Source organism: Phaseolus vulgaris, chromosome 10 (genome assembly GCF_000499845.2).
Source record: "Phaseolus vulgaris cultivar G19833 chromosome 10, P. vulgaris v2.0, whole genome shotgun sequence".
NCBI classification, from domain to species: domain Eukaryota; kingdom Viridiplantae; phylum Streptophyta; class Magnoliopsida; order Fabales; family Fabaceae; genus Phaseolus; species Phaseolus vulgaris.
In genome coordinates this window covers 43,109,178-43,132,943 of record NC_023750.2, presented here as the reverse complement: position 1 = coordinate 43,132,943, position 23,766 = coordinate 43,109,178, and the positions used below count along the sequence as shown (strand labels likewise).

At 34.7% G+C, this 23,766-nt stretch overlaps 3 protein-coding genes across 9 annotated transcripts; all 3 read right to left on the bottom strand.

The window, feature by feature from the left end:
* Positions 1 to 104: 104 nt before the first annotated feature.
* Positions 105 to 4,334, bottom strand: LOC137819511 (uncharacterized). Of its 3 annotated transcripts, none has more exons than XM_068623386.1 (6): positions 4,137 to 4,334; positions 3,011 to 4,058; positions 1,723 to 2,308; positions 1,426 to 1,639; positions 1,186 to 1,242; positions 105 to 656 (listed from the first exon to the last, which is right to left on the bottom strand). In XM_068623386.1, the coding sequence occupies exons 2-6, from the start codon at positions 3,942 to 3,944 to the stop codon at positions 408 to 410; spliced, it is 2,040 nt and encodes a 679-aa protein (XP_068479487.1). In that variant the 5' UTR covers positions 3,945 to 4,058; positions 4,137 to 4,334; the 3' UTR covers positions 105 to 407. The 3 variants fall into 3 exon arrangements, with proteins under 3 accessions (XP_068479487.1, XP_068479488.1, XP_068479489.1); XM_068623387.1 differs by having other exon boundaries at positions 105 to 643; positions 4,137 to 4,329; XM_068623388.1 differs by having other exon boundaries at positions 105 to 643; positions 3,011 to 4,199.
* Positions 4,335 to 6,261: 1,927 nt separating this feature from the next.
* On the bottom strand, positions 6,262 to 11,253 carry LOC137818329 (protein MLN51 homolog). 5 transcript variants are annotated; one of them, XR_011082057.1, is made up of 12 exons: positions 10,226 to 11,253; positions 9,699 to 9,801; positions 9,408 to 9,595; positions 8,491 to 9,317; positions 8,084 to 8,192; positions 7,764 to 7,877; positions 7,581 to 7,636; positions 7,400 to 7,445; positions 7,133 to 7,195; positions 6,991 to 7,044; positions 6,765 to 6,820; positions 6,262 to 6,565 (listed from the first exon to the last, which is right to left on the bottom strand). XR_011082057.1 is itself a non-coding variant. In XM_068621678.1 (10 exons), the coding sequence occupies exons 1-9, from the start codon at positions 10,708 to 10,710 to the stop codon at positions 7,168 to 7,170; spliced, it is 1,956 nt and encodes a 651-aa protein (XP_068477779.1). In that variant the 5' UTR covers positions 10,711 to 11,226; the 3' UTR covers positions 6,868 to 7,044; positions 7,133 to 7,167. The 5 variants fall into 5 exon arrangements, 1 of the variants encoding a protein (XP_068477779.1); XR_011082056.1 differs by having other exon boundaries at positions 6,971 to 7,044; positions 7,147 to 7,195; positions 10,226 to 11,249; XR_011082055.1 differs by having other exon boundaries at positions 6,971 to 7,044; positions 10,226 to 11,246.
* A 1,873-nt stretch (positions 11,254 to 13,126) lies between these two features.
* LOC137818326 (coatomer subunit beta'-2-like) lies at positions 13,127 to 23,554 on the bottom strand. Its single transcript, XM_068621675.1, has 24 exons — positions 23,189 to 23,554; positions 22,910 to 22,930; positions 22,716 to 22,777; positions 22,352 to 22,406; positions 21,041 to 21,077; positions 20,602 to 20,927; positions 20,361 to 20,492; positions 20,106 to 20,254; positions 19,592 to 19,660; positions 19,168 to 19,318; positions 19,012 to 19,077; positions 18,255 to 18,443; positions 17,750 to 17,890; positions 17,586 to 17,660; positions 17,261 to 17,437; positions 17,006 to 17,097; positions 16,806 to 16,922; positions 16,102 to 16,216; positions 15,880 to 15,951; positions 14,515 to 14,711; positions 14,316 to 14,409; positions 14,040 to 14,146; positions 13,783 to 13,915; positions 13,127 to 13,643 (listed from the first exon to the last, which is right to left on the bottom strand). The coding sequence occupies exons 1-24, from the start codon at positions 23,189 to 23,191 to the stop codon at positions 13,494 to 13,496; spliced, it is 2,730 nt and encodes a 909-aa protein (XP_068477776.1). The 5' UTR covers positions 23,192 to 23,554; the 3' UTR covers positions 13,127 to 13,493.
* Positions 23,555 to 23,766: the final 212 nt, after the last annotated feature.

Below are 23,766 nucleotides of genomic sequence, written 5' to 3'. Positions count from 1 at the left end.
TTAAATGTGGATTTACGGGTTGTGTTTGAATTAAGGGAGTCATTCGGTCATTCCAGCCTTCTCGGCCATTCTGAACTTCTCGGCTATCCGGTGGTACAGGAAGATTTAATGAAAAAAGATAAAGATTTCAATTACAAAAGATTAAGAACTGAGTAACAAGATTTATGTACAACACCAATATACAGAGCTACCTAAAATCCTTTGATCCTAAATACAACTTTGGTATTGGGTTCTGGAAATGAAATCATTTCCAAGTCAAACTAGTTTTGGTTTTGCAGAAAAGCATAACACAATTTCCTCTAAAATGATCTTTCTTTATTAACTAGGCACAAGAAATTACATTTTGAGTATAAAGAAATTCACACAACCATGCATGTGATTTGAATCCAATAAAAGGATGTAAGCAGTTATTTGGTTCTTCTCATGCACATGACAAGAACATCAACAAATTTCTCATACATGTTCTGCTTCAAGAACATCCTCTGCACCTTTTTTCTTCCTTCCATCCCCATTTTCTCTCTTGCAAAGCTGTTTTCAAGTAAAAATCGGAGATGCTGTGCAAGGACACGATTCCCTGTGCGTCCAATAGGATGAAGGAGACCTGTCACATTATGTTCAACAATTTCTTGTGTTCCTCCAGCATCTGTTCCAAGCACCTACTCCATATTGTTAAATTAAACAATAAATGTCAACATTCATTTGTACTATTCAATCAACTTTTGCACATAGATAGAGACATCAAACCTAGAGACTATCAAGTATCAACTACCTTCTCAGTTATAGTTTGTTGAAAATTTCATCGACTAAAGATTAAGACATTTCATAGTATATAAGTGGGTGAAAACCTCATCTTATAAGCTGATTTTACAAAGTTGAATTAGACTTAAAGTACACTTCTTAATATAGTTTATATTAATTTGAGGTTATTTTTTGGTTTCAAATTTCATATATGCTTCATAAGAAACAATCCTATTATGGACAATAGAACTCTTTCTTTAAATATTAATACAAGGGCATATCCAAAACTTGAAACTAGTTCATCAGCAGCATGCATGCATGGCTGCAGAAGGTTTCTGTTTGAGCAAAAACCAGCAATGTAAGGACAATTAATTAGCAACATTTCAAAGGATAAAACCACCATAATATGTGATTACAAGAGCAGGGAAAGCAAATTGGAAGTCATACCGGAAGACCAAATGCCATTGCTTCTATAGTCACTCTTCCAAATGTTTCTCCCAATCCCTATTGGCCATTTTGAAAAAGAAAAAACTACGAGTATATTTTCCAAGCAATGGAATAAAAATAGATGCTAGCAGAGTAATGCATGCAGAAGATGTAATACTTATACAACAAGATTTGCTTATAAGTGGGAGCTAAGATGATAGATATATAACATGATAAATATATAAACTAAACGTGGTTTACCTGAGAGTTTGTGACATAAACATCTGCAGCAGAATAAAGTGAGGCAACACGTGTAGTGGCTGAGGTCCACAAAACTGACTTTGACAAGTTTGAATGCTGTGATAAAAATCTTAGAAGACCTTTAACATAATCCACTTTGTTGCTCTTAGATCCCACAGAACCAATGAGAATTTTGAGAGATTGTGTTCCATTGTTGTGGGAGAACACTTCCTTGCTGTGAAAACAAAAATATGCATCAATAGTGCAATCCATAAATATCCTACACTACACCACCCTATAGTTTGAGATTCATGTAACCTGTTTATAAATGTACTTGAGATATTGTTGAAGGCTACACTACTATTCTTGAACAATTTTCTAACATGATGTCTTCTAGACAAGGTGGTAGATAGGTATTCTCCATCATCTGATGACACTGCTGTTTTCTTAGTATCATGGTGCAATGGTTTGTCTTCTACAATTGATCTTGCTGATTCAAGAAGAAATAGCTGACCCTTCCCACGGTTGATGCTACTCAGAGTGATCGCAAGCATATCATTATCACTCAACCCCATTTCTCTTCTAACTGAATCTCTCAACAACTTCCTCTGCTCATCCATTTTTCCAGCACTGAAGGATGGAGCATTGAGTGTAGAGGGAATGCCTGCTACAAAAGCTAGTTCATCATTGACAGACAATGGAACAAGTGCTGGCTGTAATCTCAATTTTATGCTTTCTTCTTCACACCATTTTTGCCATTGCTTAGATTGTGCTTCAGAGAGAAAAATCAGTGTTTTCACTCTGTGCAACACATCCTTTGCACGATCAAAGTACTCTCGTCTGTTTTCCATAATCCACCAGGCAACTTTACTTGCTCCAGCGGGAAAACGTTCAATGTATTGTTCTGGATATATGTAAGGGTGTTCATGTAAGAAGAGACTTATACAACAAGTACACAGTATCAAATGATTGTTCATATTATTATGAACCACCCCATGATATATAATTGAAGTTTTCTATATAAGCACATACTTAATCCACTTTTCCTATCTCTCAATGTCAGAAGTCCTATGCCAATAGTTTTAGAATTAGTATGAGGATTTTCAACTAAGGCTCTGATATTTTGGTATCTTTTATGTAGCAAAACAAAGTCATAAAGAATTTATTGTTCAAGTTTTATTAAATAGTGGATTTTTTTAAACCAATCTTGTAAAACCAGCTTATGAGGTGAGGTTTACACCCACTTATATGTTCTAATCTAGTCGATGTAGAATCTCTAACACACCCTTCACGCCGAGAGTGACAACTCGTGCGTGTGACAATATATTTATGGGTGGTCTGATAACGACTCAATATGACCTGATAAGTCCACCAAACACTCGTTAGGATAGATTATAAAAAACTCTTAACTCAAACTCATATGCCATGTTCTTTACAAGGATTAGCAACTACCACGCCAAGCATTATGCTGTTGGGCAAGAGCTAGAGATTGATGTTGGTTCTGCATCAATAGGTTCTCTGTACTTGAGTTTAAAAAATTATCTACCCACAAAAACATCCACTTTCAGACATTGCATAAGGAAAAACTCAAGCAATCTGCTCATACCAATCCATGATGCACAGACCGCTGATCCAGCAATGACAAGATCTGCTTTGGCTGCAGTTTTGAAGCTGAGATATGCTTTGTCATCAAGCACCTTGATATGCCTCCTAGCGAGTTCTTGCATCAAACCACCCTTCCTGCTAAGCACCACAGCATAAACAGAAGCCTCACAACTCAAGAGTTCAGTTGCCAACTCCATCATTGAAAGTGGAGCTCCAGTCATGGAAAGTTCATGAAAGATCAAAACAAACTTTCTTGACCAAACAAGGTGTGCAAAGTCCCCTCTCGTGTCACAGCTTTCATAAGGCCTCTGAGGACTCCATTGCAGAATTCTATCCTCTAATGATCCAAATGGACCAACAAGGAATCCATAGGTAGAATTCCTTGGGGGAATCTCTGCCTCCAGCTCCTCTAAATGACTGCTCTCAAGTTTATGTTTTCGCCTCCTCTTACCTTGGACTGGTCGCCTTCTCCTTTTCCTTGAGCTTGCTTTAACTGGAGACAGAACACCATATTCTTTCTTGGCCAAAGCCACAACATCCATTGTTCTGTTTCCAACTTGTTCAATGTTAACAGATAAGGAAATGTTTCTGGCAATCAAATCATGATGCTGATTCTGTTCAACATATGAGTTTGTTGCATCACTTGGCCTGCTTTTCAACCCTGAAAATTCCCCCTCCTTATCATCATGTGCCCACCTAGACTGAACACAAAATCCAAGATAAGCCCAAAGGGTTATCAAAAGCAGCCATAACAGTAACCTGTTGCTCCCATAGCACTGTGCAACACGCTTGACTTCTCTTCTTGGTGTTAAGGTAGAATGTGGACTTGACCTTCCAGAAGAAGTAGATTTCAAACTGATACCTGATCTTGCTGAAGAGTTCTTCTGCTTTGTAAAATTTGCATGAACTTCTCCTTTGTTGTTGCAATCCTCCATTAGTAGTAATAGTATCCTTAACTATATCATTAAAGAAGCTTGAGCCCCACTTGTAAATTCATCTCCTTTTCAGGATCACTGCTTTCAGCATTGTTGCTTCTATCTCTCCCACACCTACCATATATGGGAAGTTCAAATTTTAAGAAGAAAGAAACACTGAAAGGAAAAATGGTAAAGAAAAAGGTGTGTTACAGTTCTTGATGCATTTTTAGTGTTCTTCAATGGTTTAAAGATGTGATGATACTCCAAGAATTTGAGCTTTCAGGGTCAACGAGTAATCTTGAAATGCTCCTTCACCTGAAAAAGAGAGTTCAACAACTGAGCAAACAAAAAGTTGAAGTGAAGAGACAGAAGGGTATGAGTTTGACAGAGAACTGACGCACGTGCGTTGCACATGCATGGGGTTGGTCAACCATAACAAACTCCATTCTCTTTGTGACTAAAGAATAAATAATCAGTTCAAAAAACTGATTATAATTCTTTTTTATTTAATCTTTTTGGTATGAAGAATATTCTAAAAAAAAACTTCAAAAGAAATAAATAAAAAGTTCTGTTGTCTCATTGAGATTTAAGAATAATTTTTCATAAATCATTGAATTAATTATTAAGTCGCAACAACTTTCATGTGCAAGTTTGGATGTCACATCAGAGTAAAATGATGATGAAAGGTTCTCTCAATTTCTACTAAAAATAAAGTAAATTAATTTTATTCGCTGAATCTTTCCATTGAATAATTAAGTATGAGGTTTCTAACCGTTTCTTAAATGTTATGTCCGTACTTATTAAACATTGACATTCATTTTTTATGATATATATATATATATATTAATTAGTAAGGTGTTAAATTTAAAAAGTATTTACTAAATTTTTTATAATTTTAATATGTTTCTAATATAATTTAAAAAAAGAAGAAATATATCAAAAATTGAAATTTATTATATAAATTTATTTATGATTATAAAATAAAAAATATTTTTTTTAACAAGTAATAAAAGATATATTTCTGTCAATTTATATAATTTATAATTATATAATATATAAATCTGTATTCTTAATATATTTCTGTCTGTTACCTATATAATATATAATTAATAAAAGAGAATGAAATTGTTGCAACTTAATAATATGGGAAAAGCTTTGACCAATTTTTTTTTTTATATTATACATATGAATTCTTGTTATTATTGTAATGAAATTAATGTTCTTTAGTTAATTTAGCAAAATTGGAATTTAATTAACTTTTCAAATGAAAACAAATTGTAGCAGTTTTCACGTAACGGATTTGCTTTGTTTGAACTGTGTAAATGGGATATATTTTTTTAAAAGCCTTAAAATTTAAAACTATTTACTAATTAGAAATATTGGACCCTTTTTTTTAAGACAACATCAAATGACAAATTGGAGGAAAACTACTATATGTGTGTATATATATATATATATATTTTTTTTTACAACAAGTTGAAAAACCTTGTAAAGAAAATTGAAGAATATATGGTTACAATTTTTTATCGATATTTACCTTTTTCACTCATTTCAACTTATTTAAAGAATAACAAAAAGTTTCTTTACTCGTTTCCTTTTTGTTTCTATTGAAGCCAATTCATTTTCCATCCAAACAAATTTTTTGAACGAACTCTGAAAAGCCCACTTTCACGGGTAACAAGAACCGGGTATTTCTTCCCGCACCTTTACATTTTTCTTGTACCCCTCCATGGAAATACCAGAATTATTTTTGGTAACTTTCGTAAAAGATGAATTCTGTAAGTAAAAACATGTTTTCAGAATGAATTTTGTAAGCAAGTGTGTTTCCAAAATAGATTTTTTTAATTTCCAGAATAGTAAATTCCAAATTCATCCGAAAGTCATTTTTAGAAAGTCATTTTAAAAAAAGAGTAAAATAGTTTTTTTATTGTTAAAAGAGGTAAAATAGTCTTTTCGAAAATATGGGGTGCAGGAAGCCATTTGTTGTGTGCAGGGAGAAACACCCCAAGAACCATCAAAATTTGACATTTTCTTCTTGCACCTCCATAATTCTTTTAATTCCAATATTACATAATTCTTTTGATTCCAAAATTAACTTTAAAAAAATAAGTGTTTGATTTATTTTTTTTCAGTATAATTCCAAACTCTACACTTCAAAATAAAAAATTATATTCTAAATTGTAAAATTCAAAAGGTTCCAAACTCTACTTATCTGAATTCGAAAAGAGTAAATTAGACTTTTCACAAACATATGGAGTTATGTGCAGAAAACACGTCTTAAAACATTTATAAGGAAACAAGCAAAACAGCATATTTTATAAGTAACTCAAACATGGACCCAACTCTGGTGGCAATTTTCTATAGATTCCCTTTAACAATGCACGAAAACTGTAGATAGCAAACAATTGAATTTTTTAAGAAAAGGAACAAAACATTAAAATGTGTCGTAAGCTTATAGATGATATAAGCACATGATCAAAACCAGATGAATAAAAAAACTTTACATGAGAAACTTTTCACCCACAATGTAATCAGCTGCTGCAAAATCATAATTATGGCCTTTTCTATATCCTTAGTTCTAGAGAAGCCTCCCTGTGTTTCACGCATGCCACACTAAGAAACCAAACCCCCACAAGAACCTGGAAAGAACCCACAAATTCTCAGTATTCTCTTCATCACAATGGTATACAGATTTGACTCCTCTAATATGAGAGACTCACTTTAGAGATGAAATTAACTAAACTCAAATGTTGATAAAAATAAAAATCAGATCTTTCAAATGCCCACTTTAGAAGAGTCAAATCCACAGCATCTAAACTAGTAATAGTTAATCCATACCTTCCAAATTAACAAGAACTTCTACGATGGGAACAGCAAGAGCAGGTGTTATATAACTGGAGTGTAGAAAATAGGAAAGAGGTAGAAAAAAGAAACAGATAAGTATTCGAAACAAAAACATTCTAAGATTTGTAACCAACAAAAAGGTTGAATGATGAATCCCAAGTGTTAAAAAAAAAAACACAAGTTGAGTAGCTACAAGTGACCTGAAAATTCTGAAACTTACGGCAGCCCAAAGTGCTCCAGATAAAGCTAGAGGACTAAGGGCCAGGAGAAAGGCCTGCCAAATAACAAAATTACCAAAACTCAGATTTTGAAGTAATAATGATAATAATAATGATGATGATCTTAATTAGGAAATAACAAACCTTTATCTGCTTACTTCAAACAAAGTGCACCATACTCACTGACCAAAATTCATCTCTGAGTATCTGCATAGAACATAACCACATTTATTATCAAATGTCTAATACACAAACAGAATGTGCATTCCCAGCTTCCCTACAAAGCACCTTTATAGCACTTAAAGTAAAACACAAGTAAAAGAAGCAGCAGAAGTGCAGTCCCATGACCATGTCCACAAACAATAATAATTAAAAATACTTAAGTTAAGATGGTTTTGCAATCCAACTTGCCTTCGGGGTTTATTATGCCTTTGTCCAAACTCTTCACTTGAAAGCTCTACAGACAGACAGATAAAAAATGATAATGTTAGCAATTGTACCCTCCCCGGTTGCCAGCTGACCAGGGCCCATCTAAGGCCTTAACCAAGGGCAATTCATTGCGTATAAGAGGAAATGGAACATCAATATTTACCAGATCTCTGAGGTGGCTTCAATTCATTATTAGCTTTGTTAACACTATGGTCCTTGCTGCACATGTTGGATAACAAAAGAAAATAATAAATCAAGAATCTAGCAATAGGATTTAGGAACATTGAAAGGAAATGGTGGTGGTAAGTAATATGAAAATATCCCAATGCTACAAAACTTGGCCAACCTTGAAGTACCCATTGCAGAGGCCTGTCCAGATTGGTGACTGCTTGCACCATCAACAGCAAGGTATGGGTATGTAGCCCCTAAAGCTCCTGCAGTACCAGCCAAGACTGGTAGCCTTAAACCAAAGGAGGATGAATTATTATTATGGGTTCTAATACAAAGGGAACAAAAAGGAATCAGAGAGTTTTTCCATTTGAAGTAAAAAAGGAACTATTTAACTATTTAACACAAATGAGCAAGATGTTCTTTTGTGATCCCCTTCCAAAATATCTATTCCTCAAAACATTACTCAACACACTAAAATCGGAGATTTATCCATACCATGTCATTTCTGACTTTCCCAGTTGAGGCTGAGCAACATATCCAGGGAATGCCATACCAACAGCAGGAACTCCTATACCACCAGGATGCTGGCCCCCAAATTGCATGACTGTTTTCCATCAAAACCCAGTCAAAATAAGAAAATCATTAACAAGCTAAACAGATGAACAGAAAATGATAAATGCTGAGTCTTGTTCAGAAAGGATTACAAGCATACAAAAAGAAAAATGGGTGTTAATACCGCAGCCTTTGTGATAAAGTTTCCATGTTAACAATAAAGAATTACTTAATTTTCTACATCTCACTAACTTACAACTACTTTTTCTTGAGAAATAAGAAACTGCATTAACAAATAATAGGCAGATTGGATCTAGAATTTCCGCAAGGTCAGCAATGTCAGTACAAACCTGGCAAGAAGGCAGGGAAGTTTGGATCTCCATGGCTAACACCTACATTGCCAGCGGTGCCTATTACTTGTGCCCCACCATAAACAAAAGTTCCCCGGCCTGCGCCATGGGAACCTCCCCTCCCCTTCCCAACCAAAGCTCCTTTGCCTTTACCTGATTCTGACGCCGAATCCAATTCCCCAGAATCATGTGAATTAGTTGGCGTGGATTTTCTGGAGGGGGAAGACAATGGAGACTCACTGCCAGGTCTTTGGCCCAACTGTGGGGCAGTAGCTTGCACAGAAGTTGAATTCCTCCCTGGAACAGAACTTGTCTGAATAGCCTGGAATTGTGATGGAGAAACTTTATTATGTGAGGTAGCACGCTGAAAATTTGTTTGTACTGGGATTGATACACCCCTCCCAGTCCCAGAAGCCCTTAGGTGAGGAGATTGAGAAGCATCGACTCCAGAAGACCCAGGCCGTGCCATACGCACATTGTTCGAAGGCTTTCCAACAGATTGAGCGATGGATTCATTAATATGCAACTTTGCCATGCTGACGGAATCAACATCATTCTTTCCCTGAATCAGAGCATTCTTTTGTCGAACTGGAAAACCCTCTTCCATAACAGGACCACTGTTTCTGCCACCCGTTTGCACCTCTCTTTTTTGTGTCAAATTAATATCATTGCTGGAAGAGCCAGAGGGGTAATATGGTGGGGAAGCTGAATTCAAATTTGAAGCAAGCACTTGATTTTTACCAGGCACAGAGTCAGATTCTGCATGGAAAGGTGTGGAAGTCCTCTCGAAACTAACATTTGAGTTTTTCTCACGAGATTTCCCAGATCTAGGAAAACAAAATAATTCCTATCAGAATGTCTTGAGGCTATAGGTCTCATGTTTCCTGCAAATTTTGTAAAATGAATCCTGTACTTACTGTTTATTTTGGACTTGGGGAGATGGACCATTGATTTTGTTGGTACGTTCATACCTTTGGGGGCCTCTTCCTCTCACAACACTCTTAGGCATCTGATTTTGATTGCTACTGCTACTATACCCTTTCCTACTTCCTTCAGTGCCTCGACCATTACCACGGCCACGATAATTACCCTTATAAGGTCTCCTCTAAATTTTAGACACAGAGCATTACAAGAAAGAGCATAAGAAAAATGACAATAGAACTAATTAACAGAAATGATTGACCACAAAGCACTTTAAAGATCATCACCTCCTCATAATGCCTTTCGTGCAAAATTTGCTCAAATTTATCATGTCCCCATTTCTTGTCATCTTTGGACTCCCACAGTCTCCTTCCACCACCACGTATCCATCTAAGGGGGAGAAAAAAAAAACAAGACATCAAATCATATCAGAAATTGGCAAGTACAGTAGAATTGTTGAATTTTCTAAGAATTATTTTAAACATCACATATAAGGTGATTCTGAACTGGTTGAGACTAGAGAGTATTCGCTATTAGTGTATCAAAAAAATCAACTCGAGACCAGAACTAAGCTATTTTTTTCTAATATAAGAAAAAGTATTGTACAAGCCTAGTAGGACCACACAAGATGACAAAGGTGAACATCCAGCACTCAAACTCGAGACCATGATTAAGCTGAAACTCCATACAACAGTGGTCCTAGCCAGCTCAACTACGATATTTCAAAGTATTAATGAATCATTACATTGTATGCACATATTCCACAAAGTTATGTTTGGCATAATGAAAAAAATATGAAGCAAACACCACAAACCTGTTGCGGGTACCAGCATTGTCCCTAAATCGGTCATCGTGCATGTAAAAAGCTCCGGCTGTGGGCACCGAAAATGGATCAGACTCCTTTTTCTCCTCGGAAAGGTCCTCAACGGAATCTTCCAAAGGGGGTATGACATCATCATCAGATTCCTTAGCCACAACCACAGAACCCTCAACCTCAACCCCACCACTTCCACCCTTCTCCTCGTACACTTCTTCAACTTCCTCTTCTTCTTCTTCTTGCAATTCTTCTTCTGCTTCTTCAACATCATCACCATCATCCGCATAATCTTCAACACCACCTTCATCATCTAAGTCATTAGAAAGAACCTCTACTCTACCATCTTCCCTCTTATCAGTGACTTCTTCCCCTTCGGCTTCTTCGTCATCGCTTGCTTCGCGCCTCCGCATTGTTAACGGTCTCGTTGCCTCTTCAGGATCACTATCATACTCAACGTTGTTTTCTTCAACCGGGGTAGCCATCAACACCAAAAGAGCAACACCCGATAAACCCCGACCAAAACCTAGAATTTTCCGAACAGAAACCCCCACAAAGCAGAAACCTTACAAGAACACAAATTTCAACAAATACCAAACTCCAAAACCCAAAAACTGGTCAAATAACCAATCAAATCCGGAATTCCCCCCTCAAAAATCGAAACCCTATGAGAAGTTTCTCAGTGAAATCAAAAGAGCCCAAAAATTGAGAGATTATGAGAAGGAGATGAACGGCAAGGAGAATGGGAATCTAAGAAAGTTGAAGCGGAAAAAGAGTGAATTGGGATGTGTTCTACGAAAGCTTAGAAGGATTTGAGAGTGTGAGCAGAAAGATTTGTAGAGAGAAAAGAGGAGTTCAAAACTTAAAATAGGAGACACTGTTGAGAACAATGAATTATCTGAATTTTTTTGGCTTTATTTCAGATTTGGAATCTCATCACCCATCAACTTCTCACACTGAGATAAACAAAATAGAAAATAAGATCAATGTTGAAAAATTTGGAGTAATCAAATTGCTGAACGATAGAGAAGAAGACGCATAACAATTCAATACTTGTTTTATGATTTAAATTTTTTTATAATAATCTCTTTCAGTTTTCTGTATGGTTTAATATTCATTCAAATCTTATGATCACAGATTTTAATTGAAAATTTAAAAAACATTAGATTAGAATATGATTATTCCTACATAATAATTTTGTTGATCGGATTTTATTTTGACTTGTAACTAAAATATTCGAATTTTCTTTCTAATGATTTCAAGTTGATTCAGTTAAATTTTAATTATATTTCCATGTAATATTTTGGTCTTTATGTAGAAAAAATAATTAGATCCTTTAAGTATGGTCTTAAGATTCATGATCATATGTATGAACAATTAAACGTGTCAAAGTATAGTTACTGGACAATCAATAATAAATGACACATTGTTAAAAAAATTAAGCAAAGATAAAAATAAAATAGGTGATTTATTCAAATAGGTATTGACAAATTAATTTGAAGTTGTTGGACGAATACATTTTAAGTATGTGTGTAAATAAAATCCTCTTAATCATTAACTTGAAAATACGATTTTGATATTACATTTGTTTTAGTTGAATTTTTACTTATATGATATTACAGAAGTAGTATGGAAAGCAGCAAGTAACTTTGGTCCTCATTTTCTTTATTCTGATTTTTTTAACTTCTCTGTTTATATATTTTTATTTTTAAATTAGCATATTTGAGTTTATTTGTCCTAATATATATACATATATATATATATAATTAAATTAGTATTTGTAGATGAAAAGTGATGTCATTGATTGCATGTTGTATGTTGAATTGCGGATGTTATTTCTTTGATTTATGGGTTTAAGATTAAAAATTATCTGTTTGATTTGCATTCTTTTGGGGTTGGGGTGAGGTTGAAAAGTGAAAAAAGAAAAAGAAAACAGAATTAAAAGTGAGATTATTTCCAAAGAAAATAAGTGAAAAAATTATATTCAATTTGATTAAGATAATAAAATAAATTTAATTGTATACTAGTATATTTATAAAGCAATTTTTTAAAATAATTTACTGTAAACAATAATGTATAAAAGTGTAAATTTAAATTAATATATATTTTAAATTAAAATAAAAAATTATTATAAAACATTAACAAACAAAAAAAAATATTTTAAAGCAAAAATATACTAAAATAAATTATGTATAAGATATAAAAATTTATTCTTTATTTTATTATAATATAGTATAATATATTAATAATATAATTATACAAACTTTCCTCGTAAATCCTCCTCTTATAATTATGAAAGTTTAATGCTACAGTTTTATTTCGATTTTTATGTTTTATGCATTTTCAATACATCGATTTACACCTTTTTTCTTTATATATCTTTATAAACTGTTCATTATTAAATCCAAACACCCGCTAAATCTGACGATGGAAGATAATCCTGTCATGCCATTTGTTTAAGTTGTTTGTTGAAACGGTTAAAATTTAGCGTGTTGGTCATTTCTCTTTATCTCAACTATGAAGTTCTTTCTAGTTTTACATATAAAAGCCAAATTTTACAAATTAATTAATTACCAATATTACCTTTAAAGTTATCCAATCTAAAGATCAACTACACCCGTGATCTAGATACTTTAGTCACGCGCAAAAATTGTCAAAAAGGTAAAGACATTAAGGTGAAGGTGAACAATCTAATACAAAATTAGAATAGAAAATAGACATTTGAAAGATATATTCATAATTGTGTCCAACGCATTAGTAGAGAAAATTACGTAGCATAAGTTTGGCGTGATTTGAAGGTAGACCTCTGGCATGTTATAAAACAGTCCTGTAGTTTCTTTGAAAAGTTTAAGAATAGAAAATAAAATATAACCCAGCATTCGTTGTTATCTTGACCTCATCTTACACAACAAAAACGTTTAGCATGAATTATACCACGATTGCTCAAGCAACAAAATGTTACAAAATCCCAAGCCAAATTGCCGTACAAAATTATGGAAAAATTGGTGATGAGTTCTGAGATTTGGTCACCGCCTACTGAAAATGGACATAATTTTATAATTTCCTCTCTATTTCCCAAAATATACAGCCTAGTTGTAATAAAGCGTATGATACATTAAAAAGAACAAAACTAGAATTGCAGGTACTCAGGTGATAGTAATGAGGAGTTAGAAATGGGAGTTAGAAATGGCACTTGAGAAGCAATCACCTGAGACAAAGCCTCAATTTTCGCGCGGCTCCAACCCAATGCTTCGATACTGACCCTACCTTACTCTTCGTCCGCCTCATTACCGTTGATGAGGATTGCACCATCAGTAGAATCGGCATCCACTACAACTGCCTCCTCTTGGCTTCCTTCCTCTCCATTTTGTTCCTCGTGTTCATCTGGATAGTGCTCTTCCCCATTGAGTTCAGTCAACTGGGACAAAAGAACATAAAAATAACGTAAACACACTAACACCACTTGACAATCCAATTGGGGTTATAGGCTATCATTTCTACTTTAGGAGAAAATTTTCATAACTTCTGTACGGTGTTAGCTATAATATTTAATTTACCTCGTGGATAGAGTCCCCATTCTCAAGAGGCTGATCCCCTTCTTCTACCTGCATGTTTCTGAAAGCTTCAACAAGGGTGATATGTGATTTATCAGCCTGGTTCACATACTCTGATGCAGGAGGGTACACGCCTCTACAATGAAAGAACAAATTAGTACAAAACATCTGTGAAAGAGGTTTAACACACCATACAGAGTAATACATAAATGACTAAAGTTGCAAGATACTTGTAAAAAAGTATGCATTTCCCCACTGACCTTGTTTCTGCAGCTTTAGATTCAACAGCAAGTGCAACTTGCCAATCCTCAAACAAATTAGGATACTCCTCAGGATCAGCCAATGATTCGGCGGCTTTTGAATTAACCTGTGCACATTAACCGATAAATATAAGAATTTGTATTTCAATCCACATGATAAGAATCCCAGGCAGGGAAATGGAATGTGAACAGAAGTTCTTACATAATATCACGAGAACAGGATAAATGTCAGACTGTTCAATTATAACTAAATCTAATACATACATAACAAATTACCTTACTGAGATCTTTTCTCCAAATTGCCACTATCTCTGGGACCTTGCTTGGGAGATAGGATCGAGCCATTAAAGCAGCCTCTGGAATCCGATTGCTGCCAAAAGTATAACACAGCTACATCAAACTGCAGTCTAACTTCACACTTTTTCTCTCGGTACAGTAATATCATAAACAAGAAATCACAACCATAGAGTATTACCTTTCCACCAACAATTGAAGGCTGTCCTCAAGTTTACCCAACGTGAATAAGCAAAGGAATGCAACATTATTTTTCCCTTGCTCTTTAGCAAGAGTTGCAAGTTGTGATATTCCTTCAGCATCCCCTAAAGAAGAATATAGCAGCAATAACCCACTCAAATCCATTGCATATTTTAAACACTCTTCAGCCATTTCTAACTGCAAGAACAAATAATACCGTGAGCTGCATAAGAACAAGAAAGATACCCAATACCAATCAACATCAAGTGTGTCCATAATCATTATCAATTAGAACAAGAATAAAATAAATATTCAACTTCCTAATCATGCATCAGAATCAGCATCTTGACTGACCTCTGCTACAATCGGAAGTTCTGAAGGAGATGGAATGGAGTGTTCATAATGGATTAGTTTTGGATTGATTATAAATTAATGATGCGCTATTTTGTGGAAATTTTAATGAAACAATGGAAGAGTGCACATTATTATTTGGGATCCTAGGATGCCTTAAAATTTGATTAATTCCTTCTTTTATCCCATTGTAATATTTTCCATCACTGAAACATCATATCTAAAAACAATTAGATGATGAAAACTTATAGAACATTGGCATTTCTGATTTCTATTCAACAACATATGAATAGTTTCATTACTTTGAATAAGTGTTTGCTGAATTTTCCCTCAAGGGGACGGTAAAAGCTTGGTTGATTCGTCTTTGTTATAAAATGCAACAGAGGAAGATGACTCTTAAATTAGGGTGAGGAGGATAAGCAAAAACAGAGCCATGTGTGATTTGTTTCCAATTGTTAGTGAAGATGAGACTTTAATCCCAGTAAAGAGGATGTGCAAGATTCCCAACATTGTCAGACAAAGAACAGAAGAAGTCAAGCAAGACTATACCCGCAAGCCAAAGTGACAAGCAAGAGCATTGATGCATAATATATGAGACCTGAAATGTGAGAAACATAGTAAACCTAGCACTTTCACCTTTTGCTGAGATAGTGCTGTGTATCAAGCAGTAGCAGAAAATTTGGGGTCAAATTGAAACACGACCACTTGCATTGAAAAATATTAATGAATCATCAGTGTCTCAAACACATTAGTCAATATTTTTCTTTATGAAAATGGTGCACTCTCCCTGCATATCCATCTAAGCACATAGTATGAGACTCTACATGTATTGGTGTAATGTAAAATAACATACTATAACAAGCTGTTAATTCTGGAGAATTTGGGCTTCATTGTTTGGCACTAATCAAAGCCACTGAATCCTCTTAAGCACGGTCTTATTGAGCACTATATTTGGGAATGTAATTAAGCCAAACGTTAAAGAAATCATAAAAACTCATTTGATAGAAAAAAACACCTTTCCAGTAGACATAGCTAATTCTCCCAATTGCTTCCATTTAGACTCACTCTGCACTTCAGTGGCAATACCCTGCAAAAGAATAATGAACATTACTCTCAATATAACCTCAAAAGTCAGACTCATGCACATGAGAAATGCAAAAACTCAAAAACCCAAGATATCAATTTTCAGAAGTCAAATAATATAACCTTGCAGGAAAATATGAACTTGTGCACTTACCTTAGCAACCTCTAATCTTCCAAGCTGAATGGCTAGATCAAACCTGTAGTCAGGGTCAGTGGCTACTTCAAGAGCATCCTCAATCATCCCTCGTGATTCCAGGAAACGAGCCACACTAGTGTAAGAAACAAATCAAACAATTGCAATTAGGATGTATGTTACATCTAAACATAAAAGTTGAAACTGTACTCCAAGTTAACATCATACACATAGAAAATTATTCTAAATCAACGACACCAGCAAAAAAATGCATTATATATTCCTATAGGCTATAATTATATATTAGTTTCTTAAAGAATCCAAACAATGATAAATAATGAAGAAGCAAGAAGACTACAGTGAGTCCAGAATGACATCAAAGAAGCCAAGAAGTAAAGTATCATCATTCATAATAAGCAACAAAACTTGAACATGAGTATCAAATTCTCCACTCAACCACAAATTATCCACTCCCATTTATAAGCTGGTTGGCATTTTTACACATGGAATCAGACCAGAACTTTAGTTGAAAAAAACAAAAAAGGGCATGTACTGCAGGATAATTATTGGCATCGAGTTATTATTGTTTTTGGTAAGTAAATTTCCAAATTTTATAACACAGTGCCATACAAAAAAAAGCCTCTTGGCAAAACATACCAAACATAATTTCTAAATAATGAAAGTAAAAGTCATTCCATAAAAAAGTAACCAAAACTAACTACTACCTGTTATGATGATCTTTTGGAATTGATGGTAGAATTTCATTGGCTCTTTCAAAGTCACCACGCATGACAAGTGTCTTGTACTCAATCAAACTTAAAAGTAGTGTGTATCCTATAACACTGAGTAAAATAGAGGAAAGAAGAAAAAATCAGCATTATCGCATTGAGTGGTGTTGAATGATGCAAACCATTGATTCACTTACTTGAACTCCTTGTCTATCAAATAGACCCTACTTTGGCTGGCAAGATATCCCAACAAGTACATAGGACGGTCCAAATGAAACATTGTAGTTACCTAAATTCATATTGTAATGCATCAACAGGAATTGTATCATCCTTATCATTAAATAAATATACATACAATAAAAGAAATTCATCAAGACAAAGAAAAAAATATTACAGCAAGTCAAAAAATAGATAAGAATTTTTTTTAATCTAAAAGGGAAAAGAGATAATACCTCACCACCAACACAATAGTTAAGCCTCCAAGAAGAATTGTTGTAGATAAAGCAATCCCCAACCCAGATCCCTGTCCTGACGCGTTCATTCGTTTCATGCAGGAGCTCAAAGGCATCTTCAACACCTTGCTCATCTGCAGGGCTTCCACTATCTAAATATGATGCAACAACATCACGCTGCAACAATGGAAGTTAAAATGTTACTATACTTCACCAGTAAAGTGCCATTAGATATTCAGTTAACCAAAACATAGGGGGAAAACAATGCCTTCTCATAGAAAGTCAACCATCGTAATAAAAAGGATCAAGTATTTAGAATCCTCACATTGTACTTCAGGATGTAGAATGATGTATCACTAGCAATTGTCACAAGATCACCACTGTCAGCCCAGTAGAGGTTCTGACACAAGAAAATTTAACAAAATTAACAAGAAATAGAAAAAAAGAAATAAAAGCAGAAAGCTGATGCCACCTCATGGAAGCACTTACTTTAACATTAACATCAATACGGCGAATCAACCTGCATTCAGCCCAATCATAAAAGCAGATGAAATCATTTGAGCACATTGCCAATACAGTGCCACCGAATATTCGTTCGGCTGAAAAAGTTGGTCGGATACTCTTCCTTTCCTGAAATATACAAATTTCGTTCCCAATTAAAACTTCCTGAGACAACTAATTTCATTTGGAAGACATCCCAAATGACGAGAGATTTTTTGTGAGAACCAAGTCAGGCAACACAAATAAAAATCAATAATCTCTTATTACTAGCAGCATTGGAAGCACTTTTCCCAAATGTTAGTCAGATGCTCAAGGAAAACTAACTGATACCATACCATAGCTTTATTACATGGTCCCTTTTATAACAGTAAATCATTGACAGGAACCAGTTTGCCTATCCTTTTAACAAATTATTTAGAATTTGTTGGTTGTCACTTTGGCGTTCTTCTTCAGACAAAGAAAAAAAAAAGAGTAACTGAAAGTGAAGCACAACCTGGAAATTTTTGCTGAAAATTTTGACCTTCGATGTACTTTCTCTTACAGCATACTCCCCATCTGAAGACCAAGCAAACTCCAGGGCAGAACCAAACGATCTATTTCTCCATGCCAAAGCAGTGTATATAATGTATTCCCCATCTCCACAAACAACAACAAACCTCCCATTTGGATTGTGCCTTAGACTCTGAGTATAAAAGTAAACCAAGGGTCAGACACCAATCAACATGCATGAAAAAATAAATTAGTGCGGATAATTAAACCCAAGGGCAGACTATTATTTTGAAGTTCACTTCATTGAAAAGGGATTGAATACAACAAAAGAATAGTCAGAGATACCAACTAGTTCTAGTCATTAACATCTGAATTTGAATATCTAACATCACACAATAAAACCTATATTTATTTAAATAAATACTCATCCGTACACAGATTACATAAACAGAATGGTGAGCAAAAGAACCACGAAGATGATGGCCAATTTAATCCTATCAAACAATGGCAAGCTTTATGCATATAATACAATACAAAGGCAAAAAAAATCAATCAGAACTAAAAAAATGTAACAAAAAAGGCATGAATCACCACAATAAAAAGGTCAGAACCAGAATTGATATACCAAAATGTCTGAATTGCTAAATAATGAATATGCCTGCTTCTTGTATCCTTCAAGAGTTGCATGAGCATAAATGATAAAGTAGAAACTAATGCAAAAGAATGTGACTTAATATCAAAGAAAAGGGATGCTCACTCACTTGTGGATAGAGATCACAGGTGCCCAACTCCTTAACAGCCAACGGTAACCTTTCTCCATCAGCAATCTAAAATACATAGTACTTGTGTCACTGAAGCAAGTTTCAACTTTTTTCTCACATATAATATGGATAAAAAGGATTAAAAAGAGCCCATACCTCCACATCTGCTCCTACACTCCTTATATTGACAGTTTGAATTTCATTATGCTTAGCCCAAATTATTTTTCCACTGTTATCCATGCTGGCTACAGGTTCTTCTCGACCAAGTTTGACCATAATAGTACCTTCATCATAGCCTATCACAACCCTTCAAAGAAAGGGATTTTTTTTAATTTAGGTCATGACATGAAGAATGATCATGGGAAGAAAAGAGTAAAAAATGTTCTGCATTCAGGAAGAGGTTAAAGCATACAAGATCACATGAAACACAAGGAGAAAAAAGAGTTTGCTAATAAGTATTTCATTATTGAGGTGAGAATAGATACTATTGTCCCACACTTCCACTCAACATGATTCGAGGGCCTGCAGCAGATGTGAGAATCGGTAATTACTTTCATAATTTAATCCAAAAACAACTCACCGACGTGAACCCCTCAGGTATCCAACAGCCCAAACTCGTTCAAGGCCATAGTTCAATGTGTTCTCGAGCCTGCAAGCAGATAATACCACCATTAAACTTTAAAAAATGACTGGAATCTATCCATAATCTCAAATATACTTCAAACTAATTTTGGTATAAAATCTTCTAACAGTGTAACGTGAAGCAAGGTTACACACACACACACACACACATATATATATATAAGAATTAAGCATCACTATCCAGTCTTCCTGTCTAAATTTCAGCAGTATCTAAATTCTCAACTGAACATCAAATTTAGGCACACAAGTCATCAAAAAAATGGGCGAAGCAACAAATGAAAAAAATATCATAATTTCTGAAAAATAAGTCGTAATGCATTCTCTGTGATAAAAAAATTTAATTATTTCAAGTTCCTATGCTAGAGTGACATTGACAAGAAAAGGGCAAGAAGAATGCACCAAATTAAATAACAACCTCTCAGCTCAGTAATCTGTGAACAAGATAAAATTACCTATAAGTTGTTGAATGCCAAATGCGCACTGTGCCATCCTCAGATCCAGTAATGATTATAGGTAGTTCAGGATGAAAGCATACAGCAGATACATTGTGTGTGTGACCTTCTAGAGTCTGGACACAACTTTTGGTTTGATAATCCCATACCTGTTAAAAAGGTTTTATTGGCATGATAATTCCTATCCATGTATACATATTGGCAATCAAATTAAACAGAAGACGATAAAGATAAAACAGAAAATAGAAAACAAACCTTGGCAGTGTGATCATCAGAACCAGTAATCAGATAAGGTTTGTCACCACCAGTAAAGTAATCAACACAATTCACTCCTTTTTGATGGGCATCTAATGTAAAATTGGGGTCAGGGGAGCCAAGATTCCAAATCTGCAAGTGAAGATAGCAGTATTAATGCATTACTTTTAACATTTACCACAGGTGTGTGGAAATAAACAAAAGATGCCCCAAACAACTAGCAAGAAGAACACACGTATACCTTTATGGTGCGATCAAGAGATGCACTAGCAAAGGTGTTTGTGTCTTTAGGGTTAAATGTCACTTGCATGACATAATGAGAATGTCCCTCAAATATCTGGGTACAGACCCAGCCCTTTTCCCAATCCCAAAGCTTGATGAGCATATCATCAGATGATGACAACACATAAGGAAGGGTAGGATGAACAGCCACACACCTAATGTAATCTGTATGTGCCTCAAATACTTTTAATTTATCCATTGTGTTGTAATTATATACACGAATAAACATATCATCTGCCCCTGCCACAACCCACTGCCTTCGTGCAATAAACTTGGCTGACCTAACTGCAAAATCAAGTCGTATATGAGAGACCCACAAAATATACAAAGAGAATGAAATTAAATGAATCAAGAGAAAGATATACAAACAATGAAACAGACTAAAAACATTCACACACCTGGTAACTCAGTAACCTCAAAAGACTTGGCCATGGTCTGAAATAAAATAATAAAAAATTAAGCTAATTGTATACAAAAATCTCCAAAGAAATTAATGAGGAATATCCATTTGAATAGTCTGGCAAAAGTTCCAAATATACGAACAGGTGTTAGAGGCTGTCTTTCAATACCAACCTATATATCTATAAATAGGTGCATATAGAATGTTCAGTCTTCTGAAATTACAAAGGATTGCAGAGAGGCCATGAAGTGATTATATCATCTCATGCAATATTAGTAGAAATCAAACAAAATACAACATATAGAATGTACAAAACTAAGTACAAGAGCATATTTCTTCTTTTGGGTTTTCCCGCAGTATTTCACACAAAAAAAAACTATAATTCTTCAAAAACATTGATGAAAAAAAAATTTGGGTAAAGAGGAGGGGCAAAAAGCCCATAGACAATGGTGAGCACTCATATAATCAGACAGCTCAACTAACTAACAAGAGTTAAAGGACATCAAGAATATCCAAAGGAAGGAACTCCACCTAAAATAGTCTTCCCATATATGGGATATCTGGACTATCAATTTCTGTAAAATGGGAGTAGCTACTTACATTTCATCGGCATTTTGAATGAGTATTCATCATTTTTCCACAAACAAACAATTGGTTCAATGAAAACATATTCATGTCTTTATTTTTTTCTTGTAACAAAGGATGTCTATGTCCTGGCGCAGATAGGGAAACAATAAGCTAAAGTGGAATCAACTCAACCTGGTTGGGATTTTAAAGCTAAAATGCTAAAAGTTTAATTTTTCTATGTTGTGTTTGGGTAAACCACCTTAATTAAGCACTTTTCAATAAGCTCGTATCGCACAAAAATTGTCATAAATTATTAGACCATAAAACTATTTGAAACAAACTATGAAAAACTTAATTTAAGAAGCTTCACCAAAAAAGGTAATGATAATAAGCTAAAAACAATAGAAGCTCAAAACTGTTCCAAGCGGCCCCCATGCATGGTAGCTTAAGATAATCCTAATATTTTAGTGGAACACCAACATTTTTTTGAAGATTGCTGTCAAGTAGTACATAATCGTAAACTAGTTTTTTAACAAAAGAATTAAATTATGTTACTGCTTTGAATTTTGAGAAAAACATAATAAAGAAGCCCTTTATTTGTGGATCAGCACCTCACTATGTACAGGCACCATGCAAAAGATGGCGTGTCTGACTCAGGTGCAGTGCAACATGAACAAATTCAACATTACATTTCTAAATAAATTTACTAAAATATAACAACCAAATATAAAAATCGACAAACCTGAGATTGGTAGTTCCAGATACAGACAGTTCCAGAGTATAAACTTGCTAGAATCCTGTATTAATTATAGCAACATCACACAATTCAGTGAAACATCCAAGTATGCACTATTTACCTAATTTCCACAGTAAATGAATAAAGTAACACTATTCCCACAAAACAAGACACAGCCATTAATAACAAATGCTCACAAACTATCCCTAATTCCCTGTAGAGGTCATGATTGAGAAATACCAAATGATGGAATCGAATCCAGTAATTCGTGATGAGTAACAAATTATAATGCTGGTTACCAATTTAGCTACATATCCTAAAATAATTCCACAATAAAATCGATACAACAGAACCAAGGACATGGCATTACCATGGTTCTGTAGGATGTAGATCCACAGACTTCACTCTCTCTGATCTTTGCGCAAGCTTTCGCTGTTCAAATATTACGAAAACACACAAGTTTAAGCAGCCGGAAAATTATACACTCACAGAAAACTTCACCACCAACTTATCAAACATTCCTCGGAGAATAAACCTCAATACAAAAGATAAAAAGAAGAGTACCTTAATTTCGAGTCGGAGAGGCTGCAAAAGCAAGCAAAAAAACAAAGACACAGACAAAAAGGAGTCAATGCACAATTCCACAATAGATCCCGCAGTAACAAAAATCGCGAGAACTAAATCAAGAGGCTCGCGTTTGAAGTGAGGGATACAGAAGCAATTGAAATTCAAATAGGAGAGAGCGTAACAAGAAAACATCAAATCGAAGCGAGTCCGCTCCAGATCTAGGATTGTTGAGAACAGTGAAGCGTTCGTTCGCAAGGGATAAGAGAGGAAGCTCACCATTTCCGAAGATTGCAGGAACTAGCAAGTTCGTATCGCGAGAACTCGTCGGAGATCAAGGCAAATTCGAAGAAACCAATAGATCGAGCTCGAAGGTAGAAAGAGATAGAGAGAGAGCGTAACGATTCGAGGTTTGCTACGCAGTGCAGAGTTAAAGAGTGCAAATATGATGATCGATGGGGAACAAAGGGGAACGGAACGGTGTTTTGCAGTTAAGGCATGGATTTACGAGAATGCCACTGGGAGTAGTGTCGTGTACCAATACGTCGTCGTTCTGTGTCCTTGTAGGGTGTAGGTATCTGCTAGGATTCTGAACGAAACGGAGATGATGAAATGAGTGGCGTGGATCAAACGTGCAGAGGAGTCACTTTGTTTATTTCTGCAATGAAGTTATGGGAATTTTTTTGCAAATCAGTCCCTGTGATATTTTAGTCCTTGTAATTTATTCTTTTTAATTTGTTGCATTGCAGTGTTGATATTTTAGGTTGTTTAGTAAAAAAGAGTGTTATTCTAAGTCAGTAAGAGAGAAAATCAAACATTTTAATTTATATGATTACATAATTAGTAATATAAAAAAA